General features: G+C 51.3%; 1 protein-coding gene across 1 annotated transcript in view; it reads right to left on the reverse strand.

Annotated features, from left to right (window-relative positions):
* LOC101589243 (GTPase IMAP family member 8) overlaps positions 1-17,838 on the reverse strand; it is a 31,484-nt gene extending 13,646 nt beyond the window's left edge. Inside the window, exons 1-5 of the mRNA XM_023712744.1 lie at positions 17,800-17,838; positions 17,212-17,419; positions 12,400-13,060; positions 10,227-10,272; positions 5,863-6,541 (exon numbers count right to left, since the gene is read on the reverse strand). Coding sequence (XP_023568512.1) covers positions 5,863-6,541; positions 10,227-10,272; positions 12,400-13,060; positions 17,212-17,279 — 1,454 coding nt within the window. The 5' untranslated portion in view covers positions 17,280-17,419; positions 17,800-17,838. The remainder of the gene's footprint in view (positions 1-5,862; positions 6,542-10,226; positions 10,273-12,399; positions 13,061-17,211; positions 17,420-17,799) is intronic.
* Positions 17,839-18,236: the final 398 nt, after the last annotated feature.

The raw sequence follows: 18,236 nt of genomic DNA on the forward strand, positions 1-18,236 counted from the left end.
AGAGAGAGAGAGAGAGAGAGAGAGAGAGAGTCTATGTGCAACATTTTCCTATTTGTCTGCTTGATAATATCTGTTTTTTCATGTGTTTAGTACAGGGTCTACAGGGTCTCACTACTAGATCAGACTCATAGTGATTCTCCTGCTTTCAGCCTCCCAAGCGCTAGGATTATAGGAGAACGTCACCACGCCCAGTCTCTATCACCATCTCAGCGCCCCCCCGGGGGCAGGGCTGGCACAGCGCGCCGGGGATCTACCTAAGCGCTCTGCCTAAGCAGGTGCTTTAGTCCGCTGAGCTATCTGGCTGGTCCTTATATCTGTTTATTTTTGTGGCACAAGGGATCAAATCCAGGGCTTCATGCCTGATAACCAAGCGCTGTACCGCTGAGCTGTGTCCGTAGACCCTGACATCTTAAATAACAGAATGTGAGTACTCTGCAGTTCTATTCCTGACTATACCAGGGTTTCTTGCTGTCGCTATTATTTTTGTTCCATTGTTTGGCAACTTTCCTGCACTACCTCTACACCCCTGTCCTCTTTGTTGTGTGTGGCCATTGTCGCCTCTGCTCAGGGAGTTCAGTGATGAATGGATGGTTGAACAAAGAGTTCCTTCACTCAGGAATTCCCCGGTCTTGGCTTCCGTGTGCTTCCGGGCCACGTATTCAGCTTGCAGCAGGAGCTCACAGCTCTGTCTTCTTTTCCATTTCCTGTTCCGGGCCTGTCAGAAATGAGACCTTGAGGCTTCTCTAATCTGAGCTGAGCATCTGCCCAGCCCTGGAGACGCGTTCTGAGCACTTCTTGGCCTCCCAGACTCCCAGGAAGGTGTGCAAGGTTTTCAAAGCTCCCAGCAGCGTCTCCTTGCATAGCTTTTCCCTTGAAGCTTGTTGTTGAGTCTCCTGCTTTTCACAATTGTACACACAGCTTTACAAGCTATATTTTTTGGAATGGTGCCAAAAAGCACCCACAAGGAAAAAGGCTGCTGGTGCTAACTAGGCAAGCACTAAGTCACGTCAAATAAAGACAAACTGTGGTAGTGGGGTCTCCCAGAAGAGTGCAAGACAGGTCGAATGGTGACATTCTGCTAGCGTGGGACTGCAGGGAAGAGGGGGGTGAAAGCCTGTGGAGCCAACACTGGTGCCACGAGAACCCCAGCGCCCAGTTAGAACAGAAGTGGAAGAAACACCACGCATGGTAGATGCTGTGTCCCTGGTAAGCCTGGCAATGCTGGCATCCTGAAGACCTAGGCCAAGGGGCCTGTAGGCTATAGGGCTTATCACCTACACCAGACTACTGCTTGCTGGGCAGCAGTCTCAGCAACCAATAGCGACAGGGAAGGATCCAGGTCAGGAACAGTAAAAGCACGCAAGCACCACATGACCCATGATAGAAATTGTCAAGAATGCATTTCATTTATCCTCTAGGCAAAAAGTTAGAAATATATCTAAGGAAAACAGGATCTTTCTGGGGCATCTGCAGGGCCACAATAGCAGTGAGTTGAAAGCTAAAATGAAATGTTCATAATTCTTGTTGTCAATGTGACTTCTTGTGAAACTTCAGATTTCTGTAGACTTACAAAAAGTAAATTATAGATGTACTTCCTGAGGCTCTCGGGCCTCTGCTCACGGTCAGGACGATTTTATCTACCCTGTAAAGTGTAGGTAGGAAATAGGTTTTCTACACAAGCACCTGCTGACTTAGGTAAAGACAGTGTGAAGTGATAAGCAATAAACAGGAAATGTGTGTGGCTGCAGGAAGAGAAGATCCACGCTGCTCATAGCTAGATGTTTTTTCTTTGAGACAGGGTCTCATTACGTTGTTTAGACTGTATTTATTTTTCATTTATGTATTTGGTGCAGGGTCTCACTATGCAGCTCAGATGTGTAGTGATCCTCCTGTTTTCAGCCTCCTCAGTGCTGGGATGACAGGCGTGCGCCACCAGGCCCGGACTCTGTTGCTGGTTCCGCGCAAGCCCAGGGCAGGGCCAGTGTGGCATGCAAGGCCCGGGATCGAACCCTGGACCCTGTGTTTGCCAAAGCAGGCACTTAGTCCACTGAGCTGTCTCGCCAGCCCCAGACTGTCTTTCAACTCACTGTGTAGCCAGGTTGACCTTGAACTGGCAGTGATCCCCCTTCTTCATCCCCCCAAGCGGTGGAGTTACAGGGGGAGGACACCATGGCTGGCTCACAGCTGGATTTTTATACCAGTCTCTGGACTATGTCCTGTTTTCACAGGATAGAAAAAGAAAAAAGTTAAGTTTCCCAAATTTTCCCCTCCCTGAGGCTGTTTTCTTGTTGTTGTTGTTGTTGTTGTTGTTGTTGTGTGTGTGTATTTTAGGGAAAGGTCCATGGGGTATTCAGGGTCTCACTACTAGATTGGATTCATAGTGATCTGCCTGTTTACAACCTCCCTAGAGCTGGGATTACAGGTGTGTGCCACCATGTCATCTCAATTGCCCTCTCAGCACGGCCTGGGGGTGGAGCCAGCAAGACAGGCCTGGGAATCAAACCTCTGGCCCCTGAGCCTGCTTGAGGGTGCTTTAATCTGCTGAGCTATTTGGCTGGCCCTCTCTGTTCTTTTTTAATTATTATTATTTGTTCTAATACAGATAAAAGCAGTAACTTTTGTCCCTACAAGTAAAATTTTATAATATCCTGTTCCCATAGCATCCTTTTATGCCCGAATAGGGCCACCAAGATACAAAGCTGTCACAACTTGATAAACTGTCTTTGTTCTCCTTCTGTCCACTCACCAGTTCCACACCAAAGACCCACCTCTGTGACCAAGTGTGTAAGGGCTGGAGCCTGCTTTTGTCCAGAGCTCAGCTCTTCTGGACAGAAGCCTTCCTGTTTCCCACTTGGTTTCACTAATCTCTGAAACTCTGCAACACCATGTCTATTCTCAGAAATGTGGCCCTAAAGAGCACTGTCAGAGGACAGGCCACGAGGGCTCCTGATTGCTTGGTAGGGCGAGCAGTGAGCCAGCAACAGAAGCCAAGCCCATGGTTTCATGAGATGCCAGTTGTGATGATGGTGTGGGGAGGTGAGGGACTGCTCTGGGTTAGTGGCAGTCCCTTCCACTGGAGGTAGGAGGACAAGAACTCCTTGTCAAGTGGCCGTGGGATTCACTGGAGAATTCAGTTGCTTGGACATGCCACAGAGCAAGGGCCATCACCCAGCCTACAATGTTGTAGGAACTCAGCCAATCTTTATAGCATGCTCTATCTTTTCGTAATCAGGAATTATCTTAAGATAAACCCTCCACCAAAACTAGGGTCCTTTGCACGTCTTTCTCCATGCAGGAAGACAGAGACGTGAAATGAGAAGATGGCTATGAGGCAGAAGAAAGGCAGCGTCCCCTGGAAACGCGCACCGTCCTGGTGCACCAGCAGAGCAGGGCGCAGTGGGAAGTGGAGACTGCTTCCTTAGAAGTTGTTTCTTCCAGTCTCTGACTCAAAGAGATCCACAGCTCTGGACGTCCTGCAGTATGTGGCTTCGATTGTATGCATGAAGGCATTAGGTCTCTCAGCATCAGTACCGCTGACATTTGAGGTCAGGTCACCCGGGGTGAGGGGCTGTCAGTAGCTCTACGATGCCCATGGGCATCCCTGGAGCTTACTCTTCACATGTCAACAGCCCCTACTTCCCCCAGGGACAACCAGACTGTCTCCAGGAAGAATCAAACATCCAGGTGATCAGCATACTGGTGGCCTTGCTGAGGTACATGTGGTGGAGAGAGTGGAAGATCAAGTCTGGCCTGCCAGCTCAGAGAGGTGTCCTTAGTGAGGGTAAGTTCCCCTTTCTAGGATGCATCAGTGACCTCTGCATGGTGCTGCGTCCCCAGGAGGAAGAACACTTTGAGAACCAATAGGCAGAAGAGGAGAGGCCATACCCACCACGATTTCCAATTCCTCACTGCAGGGCTCTGAGTTGCTCACTTTGAGTTTAGAGCCAAAGTCATGCTGTCCCCAGGAGGCTCCTAGCCTCTGGTAAGCTCAGCAGAGCTACCGCCATCTCCCTGGTGCAGGCCTAGGCTCGCAGTCTGCCCCAGCGCTCCCTGCGGAGCGAGCCGGCACAGGCTTCCTGAGCTGCCACTCTTCTACAGCTGCCAGGTTGGCAGCACAGCCCAACTTTCCCCGCCTGATTTTGCCTTCAGTAAACCTCTTCCTCCCCTATTTCTCAGCACGGGCTTTTCAGAGCACCTGGCAGGGCAGGTCGCTCCCCCCTGAGGAGTGAGCGGAAAACAATTCGTACACTATCCTGCCTGGGAGTCGCGGCCTCACTGCGTAGCCTGTGTCTCCCCTGCCCAGTGCAGGTCCCAGGGACACCTGCTCAGCCACACGTGACATTCTAGCATTTGTTCCTGCCTTCAACCAGGAGGGCAAGGGCCCAGAGTGCCTTCCATACTTATTCTTCCCATATCCCTAGTTCTAACATCGGTTCTATTCATTGGTCTTTTCTCTAATGAAATACCCAGTACAGGCCACCCATAAGCCACAGGGGCCTGCCATGCATGTAACTGTCATTCATTTCAAATGTAAAGACTTTGCCTGTATCAATATACCTTGTCTCTCCATGGCCAGAAAAAAAAGAAATCAGAAAGAGAATGCAAATTCATAATTTTATTCACCATTCGATGGAACTCAATACATTTATATACACAGTTTCAGGAAATGCTCATTTTAAGAAGTATGAGACACCTACAGGCATTATTATTAATCCACACTCTTATAAACAAGTTAGTCTAGATGGTAAGTAAATGTTTTCAGGGAAAAAGATAGTGGATAACATAGAATCGTGTCATAGCTCCTGTCCTTGAAGCATGAAAAATGTGCTTATGATTGAAAATGTCCAAGTCCTTATCTCCTTGGGAAAAGAGACAATAGTCCTCATTCCATAGGCCACACACCTCAGGGCAGCTTCCCAAAGAACCTGCTGAGCATGGGCAGCACACCCATGTCGGAACCAGGAAGCGAGCTTGCCCACGGGGTCAGAAAGGAGGAAGCTGGAGTTACGATGCCCGCCAGCCCGGCCCTGGGTGCTCTTGGGCATCTTCATGAGTCAATCTACAGTAAGTGCCAAGGGTGTTTAAATCATTATTACTTGGTTGTTTGGCTTTTAACCTATTTATCAGTATTTATAAATTTTTTAGAAGGCAGAGGGGAGTGCAATGAAGTTTCTAACAACCTCTAAAGGAAATACAGAATGAAGGTTAAATTCTGTAAGATGCTCTAATGTGGAATTTAGTACTCTTCTAATGTTTGTTCTGGTCTGTCTCACTGGGCTGGGTGGCAATAAATCTCTTCAAACTTCAAAAACTTATTCATTTTCTTGAGCAGAAGGAAGTGGGGACTGAGTCCTGCTTTACATCAGGCACAGAAGGGGAGGGTAGAAGCGGGCGATACCACATGAGGAGAGGAGGCCAACTCTGAGCCTGAGCTGCAGGAAGCCAGGAGGGAGGGTGGCCGGGCGCAGAGCAGCCTGCACCAGCCATGCCCAGGCGTGTGCTGGTCACTGTGCTGCTCTCCGTGCCTGGACCCCACCATTGCAGTGCAGCTACCTGAACTCCAAGGCCACGGCTGGCGTGGGCCCTGGCCGCGGGGTCTCTCCTAGCTCCAGCAGAACCAGATGCTTTCTTTCAGGTCCTCTGCCTCATTCCCTCTTGGTTCTTCACAGTCCACTCTTCCCTGCCCCCATCTGACCATTTATTCACCCACAAACAGCCCCCATCCCCCAAGGTAGGATTCACAAACCTCTCACGCTGTCAGAGCTATGGGCTTCCTACCATCCCGCTAGTCCTCCAATCCCTGCCCCCTCCCTGGCTGGCGCTGCTCCTAACATGAAGAGACCCAAGTTTTCAGCTACCTACTTAAACTCGGTTTTAAAAGGCCTTATGAATGTTTCATAGCCGTACTTTTTCTGAACATTTTTAATTAGATGTCTGACAGTGTACCACGCAAAGGGATACCGCGACCCCTCCTGACTCTTGCTCAGGTCATTGGCTTTCTTCAGAAGATCTTTCACCTGGGCCTTCCGGACTTGGTCAGTCCCTCTGTTATTAAAAGCACAAACTGGCCAGTTGTGTTTTTTAATGAGACGCCTAAGGGCTTTGTTATCTGTGTTCTCAACGTAATCTTCAATCTTCTCACCCTTGAGATCTTCCTCCCTTGTGAACAGCACAATCACGCGTCTCACAGCATCCTCCCCAAAGAGGCTCTCCAGGTTCGACACAGCTCTTTCATCCTCTTGAGTGAAATGTCCGAGCTGGAGCACCACAACGAAGATCTTGGCTCCCTTCTCACATAGAAATAAGCAGCGCTGGACTTCTCCCTCTACCCAGGAGCGCTCTTTCTTCACACCAGACAAGAAGGACGGGGTATCCACCACCACAATGTCTTGCCCGTGCAAGGTCGTCCTGCCACGCAAGCATGTCTCGGTGACCGGCTGGGAGTGGAGTTTAGAGGGGAAGACCTGCCTCCCTAAGAGAGTGTTTCCAGTTGCACTCTTGCCTGTCCCACTCCTTCCCACGAGGACAATGTTCAGGGTTTCTGTGCAAAAGAAATTGAGACTGATTGGTGACCATGGACTGGCACAGAGCTCCTCTTTCCGTGTCATTCCCAGGATAGCGTGACAACGTTGTGCAAAGACGGTGCTCAAGACACAAAGGCAGCATCTGGCTCTCCCAGCCAGCCTGTCTCCACTCAGGGGCTGGCTTGACCCGGCTCACACAGTTGGACCCCAGCAGGGGGACAAGGGACAGTCTATCCAGCACTAGTCTGTGAACACAGAGCCCTAAACGTGCTCCGCACACTGAGGCCTTCCTCTGACTCCCCAGCACCTGCGAAAGCCACTGGCCTTGCCTTGCCTCCACCCTCTAGATCCAGTCTATTCCTGTCACTTTGGTCTGCTATTTCTGTCATATCGATGGCTAGCCCCGGCCTCTCCGATGGACTTGGAAAGCTCTTCTCCAGAATGGGATTTTCATGACACAGTAACTACACATGCCATCGATAGATCAGCAAGCCTTTTGCTTGGTTCATACTAAAATTCATTCCTCATTAAGTCACATTGAAGCCAGGCATATCTGTACATGCCTGTAATCCCAGATCTCCAGGAAGCTGAAGAAAAATAATCCAGGTTTAATCCCAGGACTGGACAACTTAACAACTTAGAACCTGTTTCAAAAACTAATACAGATCTAGAGTTCCATGTGAAGGCACTGGGTTCAACCCCCAACCCTACACACGTAAATCATATTGAACCTCCATAGGTCATCCACTTATGAGTTAAGGGCACTTGTTGGTTATAATAAAAAATAGCCATAGCTATTCTGCATGGTGTTTGTGATGGAGAAGGAGAGTAGGCACCCCCGTGAGTGGAACTCACAGAAGCACAGAGGTCTGGCCACGTGCATCCCTCAGGGGTTTCCTTCACCTTTGCCCTCCCTCTGGGCCTCCTCACATGGGCTTTCTTTTGTGAACTCTTGTCAGACCATTAATTCCAACCTCAGAGCAAAGAGGGTGGGGCACCCAGCCTTCCCGGAGAAATCATTGAGCTTCTTCTGCTGCTCCTCCCATTCCATCACTGTGCTACATAGGCGTTCTCTGCTGTGGAGCACGCTTGTGCTCTGACACCCCACGAGGATCCTGTGTTTCACTCCCTGCCTCCTACCCTAGTCCTCAGCACCCCAGAGGTCTGGCCTCACCTCCTTTTCCTGCAACATTAGCACTGTGACCCCCATGTCCATCAAGACCACTGTCTTCTGCCCCCTCTTCAGAGGCACAGCCCACACTCTGGGGTCCCCCAGCTTCCTGCCCAGAAGCCTCAAGCCAACCTGTTCTCCAAAACCTGTGTGAAAGCCCATTCATCCTCTCGACTGTCCGCCATTTTTGTACTTCTTCAGAGGATCCTGTTTCCTACCCAGTTAACAGTGCCACTCATTGGGGTCTGGTGCTCTTCCTAGTAAGGACATCCAGATTAGAAGAGAAAGGGATGGGTAAGAAAGGAAGGGTCTCAGCTCAGGTCACAGAATGGGTAGCACTCAACATGGAGTCCCTCGTCAGTAGCAGAAAGCATGTGGTGGCTGGGCCACTAAAGCCATCTGGTGTCAGTGAGGCCTTTATGAGCTCTGCATGCCCAGTTCTCGGCTCCTGACTACCTCCCCTCCTGTACTAAGTGTCACTTCCTGTGTCTTACTCCCTGCATTAGGCATCACTTCCTGTGTCTTACTTCCGGTTCTAGGCATGACTTCCTGTATCTTACTTCCTGTGCTAGGTGTCACTGCTACACTTTCTTTAAAATGGCCTCCCATCTCCAGCAGAACATAGAGTAAGAACCCAGAGAAAGATTGGGCTCAAGAGAAGCTCACAGTACCAAAGATCCTGAACTATTCACCACCAGAGCTGAGCACTCAGCCCGGACCTCAAATCCGCTGTCCCTCACCCTGTTCCCTTGGGCCCTTGGTCCACACAGTAGCACCTTGTGTATCTTCCAGCCTAACTCCTACTTGTGACGCAGGATCCTGTACAAATACATGGTTGTGAGAGCTCTCTCAACAGTGCTGTCCCCAAAACCACACAAACGAGGTCCTATATGTTTTTCTTTATTATTCTTACCAAAACAATAAATCATTATTGTTTCAAATACTGGCTTCAGGGCTGGGAAGATAGCTCAGTAGCATAAGCGCTTGCCTGGCAAGCACAAGGGGCCTGAGTTCAATCCCTGGTTCTGCCAAAAAAATTAAAACAAAACAAAAAAAATCAAATACTGGCTTCTTTCAAAATAGGAAAGCCAGCCTAATACGGGTTGAAAAACAGCATCCAAAGCCAGGAGTGAACCAGTGGTCACCAGAGAACAAGGCAGCCTTCTGGTCCTCACTGACATTCTGCTCCCATGCAGCGGTCTATCATGTTGTCATGGCAGTGAGTCAGCAGGGTGAGGAGGGAGGCCCAGAACCAACAATGAGGAGCAGCTCCTAGATTGTCTTCCCTTCCCTTGGCCCAGGTTAACCCTTCCCTCATCCCCCTCATCCACGCCTGTTTTGTCAGTGCAAGCTGTGCCCCTAACCTAGCCCCATGAAAGCCCCAGCCTCTGTCTCCTCCTCGAGGGGCTCTGGCTTCTCCCTCTGCCAGCCTCCTGTACCTGGCAAGAAAGGATTTCTTTGCTTTCACCTGCTTCTCTTTGGCCCCAAGGAAGGAGCCTTACACTCGTCCTCAGCGTCTGAGCACTAGCCCCCCGTGCTCAGTCACCACGCGCCCTCCAAAATATGTCTGAATGAAGAAGAAATCAAGAGGACAGCCCAAATTGTTCTGGCTGAGAATGACACTGCCAGCCTCACTCCTACTCACCACCTCTGAGGTAAGAATTTTTAAGACACCTGGCCATAGAGCCGCTCCACCTCCTAGCAGGCCTCTCTGCAGAGCAAAGCCCCTCCCCTCCACAGTCCCTGGCACAAGCTGATGATAAGCACCCTGCCCCTGAGATGCCCCAGGATGCCTCATGTGGCTCTGCCCTAGCGACCTTCAGCCCCTAAGCCCGATGTGTTCAGTTTCAGGTCTGTCTTTGATGTTTGGCTGAAGGACACAAAAATAACTGTGAATGCCACTCCCTGAGCCCACATCTATGAAAAGAAGGCACTGGTGACAAAACACCTTCCTCACAGGATTGTTATGAGCACAAATGCGAATGCTATGAAGAGGGAATTAGACCTACATGCGTAGGTCATGTCCCGGCACAGCCATGAGGGGATGGTTACGCTAGCCATGTATGTGTGTGCTATGGAAGAAACTGTGTCCCCCAAAGAGGAAGAGGGGTCCAGGCGTACTGCAGGGCTGCAGGTGATGAGGTGGACAGCGGCCACCACAAGGACCCCGCAGCCAGTCAGTGACGCTGCAGCCGGGTGGTGTGTCCGGGAAGGAGAGATTTCTACTTTCCCTTCAGGAGTGATGAACCCAGGACCGGAAAGAAGAGGCTGAGGGAAGAGAGGCCTAAGCAAGCAGACCCAGCTCTACAACACAGCAGAGGAGGCCAGGGACACACACACACTGTGTCCAGGACCCAGGCGGGGCTCTGTCGCATTCCCTGGGGACAGGTATGGATGCCCATCCGAAGGAGGTCTCCAGGCACATCTAGGTTCTCACCCATGTGTGTAGTTCTTACGCATCACTCTGGCTTCATAAGGCCTTACAGGAAGGAAGCTAAAAGCCTGCTTACTACCTCAAGGGAACGACTTACCACATCGAGCATCCGCCTCCTGACGGTCAGCTCCCTTCACACAATCCTGGAAAACAAAGGCGGAAATGATGCGTGCGGATCCACAACCTCTTCTCCTCCCAAAGAAAAGAAGTGGAGACTCGATTCCACACTGCACAGCAACCTGCCGATCAGGACTTGGTCAGATCAAGGTCACCGATCTAGGTGGCCTTTCTGGACCTGTCCCAAGCCCACTGATGTCACTGTGACACATTCCCAGAGGCAGAGAGCTCTCCAGGGTCTCCTTCTGAGGAGTTAAAACTTCCCACATGAGGTCCATCAGATGGGCAAATGGGGACAACAGGACCGGAAATCAGCCACACAGCTGACGCCCCCTCCGCCTCATGAGTCCACACACCTGCTCCCCCTAAATAAAAATAGCGTCACACAAAGTTGGGATGGATTTGCTCTTGCGCTGTTCTGAGAAACATCCTACACTTCATTTTTTTCTTTTTCTTTTTTTTCATGACTGAGGTTTGAATCCAGGACCTTTGTACTTGAGCTACCTCCCTAGTCCTTTTTTAGTCTTTATTTTAAGGCAGAATCTCAAAAAGTTGCCTGAGTAAGACCAAAGCTTACACTACTCCTGCCTCAGCCTCGCAGAGTATTGGGGTTATGGGTGTGCACCGCCTCACCTGCTCTAACCTGATCTTTGTTAATTCCCCCGTACTGGCCGGGGAAACCTCCCTCTGCTTTCTTGCGGCCCTGAGTCACTGAACCTTCAGTCATCTTTCCCTGGGGTCCTCTCCATCTAGCTCTGGTATCACGTTTCTTTCACCTTCCACTGTTCAGTGTCCTGAGCTTTGGAGCTACCGCCACGGCCGACCATCTCCACACAGGGTTGTCACTCAGGGTTGGCCAAGTGTGTGCCTGGAATTCAGCAGGTGCTCAAGGTGCCTTCGCTGTCGTGTTTCCGTCCTGTTCGAGCTTGTTACTTTTCACCTCTAAGGAGTCTCTCTGACCAGTGCTGTCCAGGCTTTCCCTGCACTCGCTTTTCTCCTCTGACTCACGGAGGCCTCCGTACCAGCAATTCTCTACCTGCACTGAGTCGGGGAAGAGCTCTAGGCAGAAGTCCCCCAGATACAGTGTTATGGCCCTGGCTGTTGTGGGTGAAATGGAGCAAGGAAGGAGGCCCAAGAGTGAAGGAGAAAGCTGTCAGCAGATTAAAACAGCACAGACAGGGGGCCAGGGAGGTGACTCAGTAGAATAAGCGCTTGCCTGGCAAGCACAAGGGCCTGAGTTCAACCCCTGGTTCCGCGAAAAAAAAAAAAAAAAACCAGCACAGACAAGAAAGGATACTGGCATGGAGCAGACCATGGTTGAGGGGATGGGGTACAGTAATTGGGACTCAGAAACACTGGTTGCGTAAGACTTGGGGATCCCTGTGTTTGAGCTGGCTGTGCTTGCTTGCTCGCTTTTTTTTTTTTTTTTTTTTTTTTTTTTTTTGGTGGAACCTGGGATTGAACTCAGGCCCTTGTGCTTGCCAGGGAAGCACTTATTCCACTGAGCCATCTCTCCGGCCTGGTTGTGCTTTCAAAGCAAACGCCTGGACTTCGGGATGAAGAATACAGTGACCAACACCACCACTGGCTGAGTTGAGCAGAAAACTGAAGTCTTAAGAGATTTAAGAGGAACACTGGGTGTGATAAGTGTGGGACGATGTAAGAGGTCCCAGCAGGGACGCCAAGGAGTGACCAGGGAAAGGAGTCAGCAACGCAACAGCTGGGTTAGGGTCTCCCTCTTGGGACCGATGCACACGGCCCAAAGGCATGAAAACATGGGCTCACCTGGTGAGAACACCAAGAATGGAAGAAGGGCCAGAATGAAGCTGCGAGAACCTCAGCTGTTACAGCCAGAGACTGAGGGGGCGGTGGGGAGGGCTGGCATGCTGGAGTCCCCAGAAAGAGGAGAGGAAAACATCGAAGAGGAGGATTCAGTGAAGCCAAGGGAAGAAACAGCCCGGAGGCCTTCGTGTGTCCAGCAACACAAGGGATTATGTAAGAAAAGGCCAAAGCGCTCCGTCATCCTGATGATGTCTAAGTAACCCGAGTCTGACCCCTGTTACTCTTCCAGATATTGGGGAACAGCTCCTCCAACAAAACTCCTGTCCCCTCGCGCAGGGCCAGGTTCCTTTTCCCCAGAAGCTAATCCTTGCCTGAAATCCGAGGCCTTGAGCCCTGGGGCGCACACGCCACGGTCCTTCACTCTCCACCAAGTGCTCGACCTTGCTGAGGAGCTGCGACACCTGCGCTGCCCACTCGCCCTTGTCGGCTTTGTTGTCCACAGCGCAGTAGCGGCGTTCATCACTTCCAACCGCGGCTTTAAGGAACTCCTGGCTTTCGAGGTAATCCTGCAGTGAGTCGCCGCCCAGCTCCTCCTTCCTGGTGAAGACGGTGAGGACGTGCCTGCTGGCCTCGGCCCCCAGCTCCTGCCGGATGCCCCGGAAGGTCCGCTCGTCCTCCGCGGTGTAATTTCCGATGGGCACCACCACGAGCAGCGCGTGGACGCTGGGAGCCGCGAGCGCCAAGCACAGGTCCATGTGGGCTGGCCTGGCTTCAGCAGGGGCCAACGAGAAGATGTCAGGGGTGTCGATGACCACGACCTGCCTCCCTAAAACAGCCGCACTCGCTCGCTGGCACCTCACAGTCTTGTGCTCAGAGCCGAACCCGGAGGCAAAAGCGGCTCTGCCCAGGATGGTGTTCCCTGTCGCGCTTTTTCCTGCTCCCTGTTTCCCCAACAATAGGAGCCGCAGGTGGGATACACAGCAGCCCTTCTCCGACAAGGACGGACTCCCCTGAGGGCAGCTCCTGCTGTGTCTGCCGGGACAAGAAGCGACATCAGGGATCTGCTCACACACAGGTGGGTGAGGGGTGAAAGAAGGCCCTCTCCCTTCTCCCCCAAAGAGTTGGAGCTCCTGAAGTCCTAACTCACTGAACTGCGTTGTTTCCCAGTATCTCCCTGTGCGCTTGTCTCTAAAACAAACCCCCTTGTTCTTTTGAGCTTCCTCGCCATTCAGAAGCACCAGGAGTCGGCTGTCAGCTGAAGGGACTCTCATAACTAGGGATCAAATAGTACCAAAAATACAGACTCCGCTGGATGCTGTGGTAGGCAGCTGTAGTCCCAGCTATGCAGGAGGATGAGGTGGGAGGATGAGGAGCCCAGGAGTTCAAGACCAACCCCAGCAATATAGCAATTAAGACCACTTTTTTTTTCTTTTTCTTTCTTTTTTTTTTTTTTTTGTTTTGTTTTGTATTTTAGGGAAGGGTCTACAGAGTGTTCAGGGTCTCACTACTAGATCAGAATTACAGTGATCCACCTGTTTACAGCCTCCTGAGAACTGGGATTACAGGCACATGCCACCACACCCTGCCTCAATTTCTGCTCGCCCCGAGGACTGGGCCAGCACAGCAAGCCCGGGATCGAACCCCAGGCCTCTTCTGAGCTATTTGGCCAGTCCTAAAACCACTTCTTAGAACAATTTAAAACGTTTAAAATAACACCAGGCTTATCTAGATTGAAAAATCAGAATCTCAAAGGAAGAGGCTGGAAATCTGTATTTGTCAAATGCCACGTGATGGCGGTTAGCCAAGTTTGGGAAACACTGTCATGTGTAGTCAAGTGACAAGGTGGACACGCTAGCAAGCATGAAATGGGATGCACAGGAGACACTAATGTTGCTGCAGGAAGCAGCGAGCCAGCGTTTTCGTGGGAGTCAAGCCTATCGCTGCCTGGGGGGCGCTGATGAGGAGCACTGAGGGCAACACGGGCTGAGAGCTGGCCTGCAACCCTCCCCCCACCGCTGCTCCCAGGCTGAGACCCCAGGGGGCTGCTGAGCCACTCCAGCCTCGGTGTCCTGTGCATGACATGGAAGTGGTACCATGTGCTTTAAGGGGGGGTGGTGCAGGGGAGACAGCTCAGTGGAATAAGTGCTTGCCTGGCAAGTGCAAGGTCCTGCGTTTGATCCCTGGTACCATCAAAAAAAAAAAAAAAAAAAAGTTTTGGTGTTTTTTTTTTTTTAGTACTGAGGATTCAACTTAGGGGCTCTGAGCTACATTTCTGGTCATGTTTGTCTGCTTTTTTTTTATGTTTCATTTTGTTTTGTGGGTATATGTGTGTATGTGGCAGGATATTGTGCAACAGTGCAGGTTAGCCTCAAATTGTCAATTCTCCTGTCTCAGCCACCAGATTAGCTGGGATCAGAAGTAGGTGGCACTATGCACAGAATGTACAGGCTTCTAAAAGTATCCTTGAAAGCTGGGCAAGGGGCACATACTTATAATCCCAGCTACAGGGCCGGGGAGATGGCTCAGTGGAAAAAGCGCCTGTCTTGCAAGCGCAAGGGTCTGAGTTCAATCCCCAGTGCACCGCCCCCCTCCCCGCAAAAAAAAAAAAAAAAAAAAAAACCAGCTACATGAGCAACTGAGGCAGGAGGAACACAAGTTCTAAGGCCAGCATAAGTAACGTAGGGAGATCCTGTCTCAAAATACTTTTTTATTTTAGATAAAAATGGAAATGCAGCTGAGTGGTAGAGCACTTGCCCAGCATACTTGAGGTCCTGGATCAGTACAAAAAAGAAGTTTTGGAGCTGGAGAGATAGCTCAGCAGCCTAAGCACCTGCCTGGCAAGCACAAGGACCCAGGTTCGATCCTTAGTACTCCATTCCATGCCAGCCCCAGAGCCCTGGGTGCACTGTGCCAGCCGCCAAAACTGGGAGTGGTGGCACGCACCTGTAATCCCAGCACTGGGGAGGCTGGGACAGGAGGATCACTACGAGTCTGAGCTACATAGCAAGACCCTGTACCAAATTTATTTGTAAATAAATAATAATCAAGAAAAGATTTTTTAAAAGTCTCAAATAAGATGATATATATAAAAAAGACTTGTACAGCAGACATATGAAAAACTCGCCAACATCCCAAGTGAGCAGGCAGTGTAAATCAAAGCCACAGTAAGGAATCACCACACCCCAGCAATAACGGCTAAAACAAAAAAATAAAAGATAACAAGGAGTGGCAAAGACGGAGAGAGAGCGGAAGCCTCGCACTACTGATGGGGATGCAAAACTACAGTCACTATGGAAAGCAGCGTAGAGCTCCCCCGTGAAGTTAAGTAGAATTGCCCCACGATCCAGCCACCCACTCCTGGTGACACCCCCGAAGGAAATAAAATCAGTGTGTCGGAGGGACCCGGCAAGCCCATGGCTGTGACAGCACAATTTGGCAGCAGCCAAGAAATGCAACCCAAATGTCCATCAGCTGATGAATGGATTTTCTAAAAGCTGGTACCTGTACACAGTGGATACTACTCAGGCATAAAAAAGAATGCAACCTTGACATTTGTGACATCAGTGGAATGTCATGTTAAGTAAAAACAGCCAGGCACCAAGAGACACAGACCACAGGATCTCACTCTGACACGGACAGAAGAGCTGACCCCACTGGAGCTGAGGGTGGAGCAGGAGTGGGCAAGGCTGGGGACAGGTTGGGCTGCAGCAAGGAGCCTGAAGTGCCGTGCAGAGCAAGTGTGTGCTACAGATGGTGCCTGCGTCATCCATGCCAGGGGCAAGAGGAAAGGACACTGAATGTTTTTGTCTTAACGGAATGGCAGGGGCTGGGGATTTGGCTCAGCGGTAGAATGCTTGCCTAGCAAGCTGGAAGCCCTGGGCTCAGTTCTTGGCACCAAAAACAAAACAAAACAGAGAGAGAGAGAGAGAGAGAGAGAGAGAGAGAGAGAGAGAGAGAGAATGAACTGGCAAATATTTGAGGAGAGAGTTACATTTCACCTGACTGAAACAATTTCACCTGACTGAAACACTTCACCCTGTTACTATATACAATGTTACTTATAATTGCACCTAACTTTTTGGTACTGGAAATCGAACTCAGGACTTGCGTTTGCCAGGCAGGTGGTTGTGCTGAGCTACATCCCTGGTCCCATCTAATTCTTTAAATCACCTTATGAATTCCTTGTCTCATCATTCAGTATTAGCTCAAGTGACCCATGAGCAAAAAATCTGCTTCTTGTTGTGCTGGCCCAGACATCTTAGCTCCAGAGAGAGGAATGCTTCCACCAGGAGCGAGAACAACGAGCCCACAGAACCAGAAGCCAAGCCACAAAGCACTAACCCTCTTCTTCAAACATGGCCCAAGAGGACCATGGGTCAAGGGACCTGGCAAAAGCTTCCTGGGACATAGGATTTTTCTCACACCTAAGGACATCCCAACCCACAGAGAAAGTGCTCAGAGAGGCTTGCAGAGCCCCCTCACAGGAAGGACCTTAGTTCCAGCCCAGCAAGTCACCATCAAGAGGAAGAGTAGGGCTAACAGGTAGCCTTAATTCCAGGTGAAATTGGAGTATGATTTCAGGAGAAGTGTTTCCAACCCTCAGCGTCTGGGCAATGGGACCCTAATTGCAAGGGGCTGGCTTAGAAGACCAGACATGGAAAATCAGTGTCCCTGTGCCCCGCTTCTCAACAAAGCAGCAGGCCCAATATTGCCCACTGACATCTTCCTAGGGACCTCTCTGTGGCACTGTCCCAAAGTTAGAAGGTCCTAAGAAGACTCCTTCCCGCCTTCTTACTCCTCCACTGTCCCATGCCTTCCTCTCAGCCCACTGCTGCTGCTGCTGCTGCGCCACTGCCTCCCCCTCCTCCTCCTCCTCCTCCCTCTCCTCCCTCCCCTCCTCCCCCTCCTCCCTCCCCTCCTCCCCTTCCTCTTCCTCCTCAGGTTGAGCACCCTCCCCCCTTGCACCTCCTCTGAGGAAAGCTTCCTCACGTGGCTCCTCCCGTGACTGTGCCCCTCCAGCCCAGCATGCCCACATGGGCTGGGGTGACACACTGAACCAGAAGGAACACTCCACAGAGCCCTGAAATCCAACCTGGCTTCCATGGATCCAGCCCATGACCACCCCACATACATGTCCCAGCATACCACATCCACACTGCATGCTCGGGCACCTGTACACGTACCTCAGGTCTGTCCCCTGGCCTCCCGGTGTCTCAAGACCTTCACACTTGGCCCCGTCCTGTCCCTCCATCCTCTGGGCAGTGAAAGCAGTGACGCTCAAGAGGGCCTGGAGCTTTGAGGCAAGGACAGCAGGAACCACACGATCTTCAAGGCCTGAATCCCCGTCGGAGGATTTCTAAGTGTGTCATGGAAGGAAGAGGCTTCTAGAAACTGTTTCACAACAACAGAGGCACAGTGCAGTCACACAGGAAGTGCAGGGTCAGATGGGACTGAAGGAGGGGACAGGCCACGCCATCTTCCCCAGGCAGCTCTGCCCTTTGGGGTCACCGCACAGCCACTCACAGCAGGCCACGCCATGCCGTCCCCATGACCTGCGCTCTCCTGGTCCACCCAAGGTCTCCCCTCTCTGCCCAACGGTGTCCCTAAAAGCTGCATTCTGAGGCCAGAGCCACCAAGAAGAGCTGCCTCCGGGTGAATAGTAGGTTCTCCCCATGGAGCAGAATTCTGAACGGCACAATCTGAGGTCTGTTTGAGAGACCATACTGTCCGGAGGCCCAGTCTGAACTTCCCAAGGAGGTTCAGCACTTTACCTGAGAAAACCCATACCGTGCACTTTGTTTCCTGTCAGAACCACCTCTGAGTGCACAGTGCTAGTGCAAAGTACACTGTGGCGCTCCGGACTCCCAGAGCTTTCCCGCCCTGCGACACAGGGAGCACGGGACCGGGACCTCAGACTCCTCCCACTTTCTGTCTGCCGGGTGCTGCCAACTTCTGGCCCTTCCCCCAACTCAGGCTTCACTGCCATGGTGGGAACAGTTTGCTCTGGGACCCCAGGCTCCCTCCCCAGGGCCCCCACACACTGCAGAGGCTGGTGACCTTGAGCTCAGACTGGCATTTTCAGAGCCCTCCCAACTGCTAAAGTGTGGAGGAGGCTGTCCCGTCCCCGGCTGTCTTCCCATGCCAGCCTTGAGGACGCCTTTCCCAAGACACCAACCTAAAGCAGAGCCTGGTTGGGCCGGGATGGCCC

This window comes from Octodon degus, unplaced genomic scaffold (genome assembly GCF_000260255.1).
Source record: "Octodon degus isolate 3935 unplaced genomic scaffold, OctDeg1.0 scaffold00027, whole genome shotgun sequence".
Taxonomy (NCBI): domain Eukaryota; kingdom Metazoa; phylum Chordata; class Mammalia; order Rodentia; family Octodontidae; genus Octodon; species Octodon degus.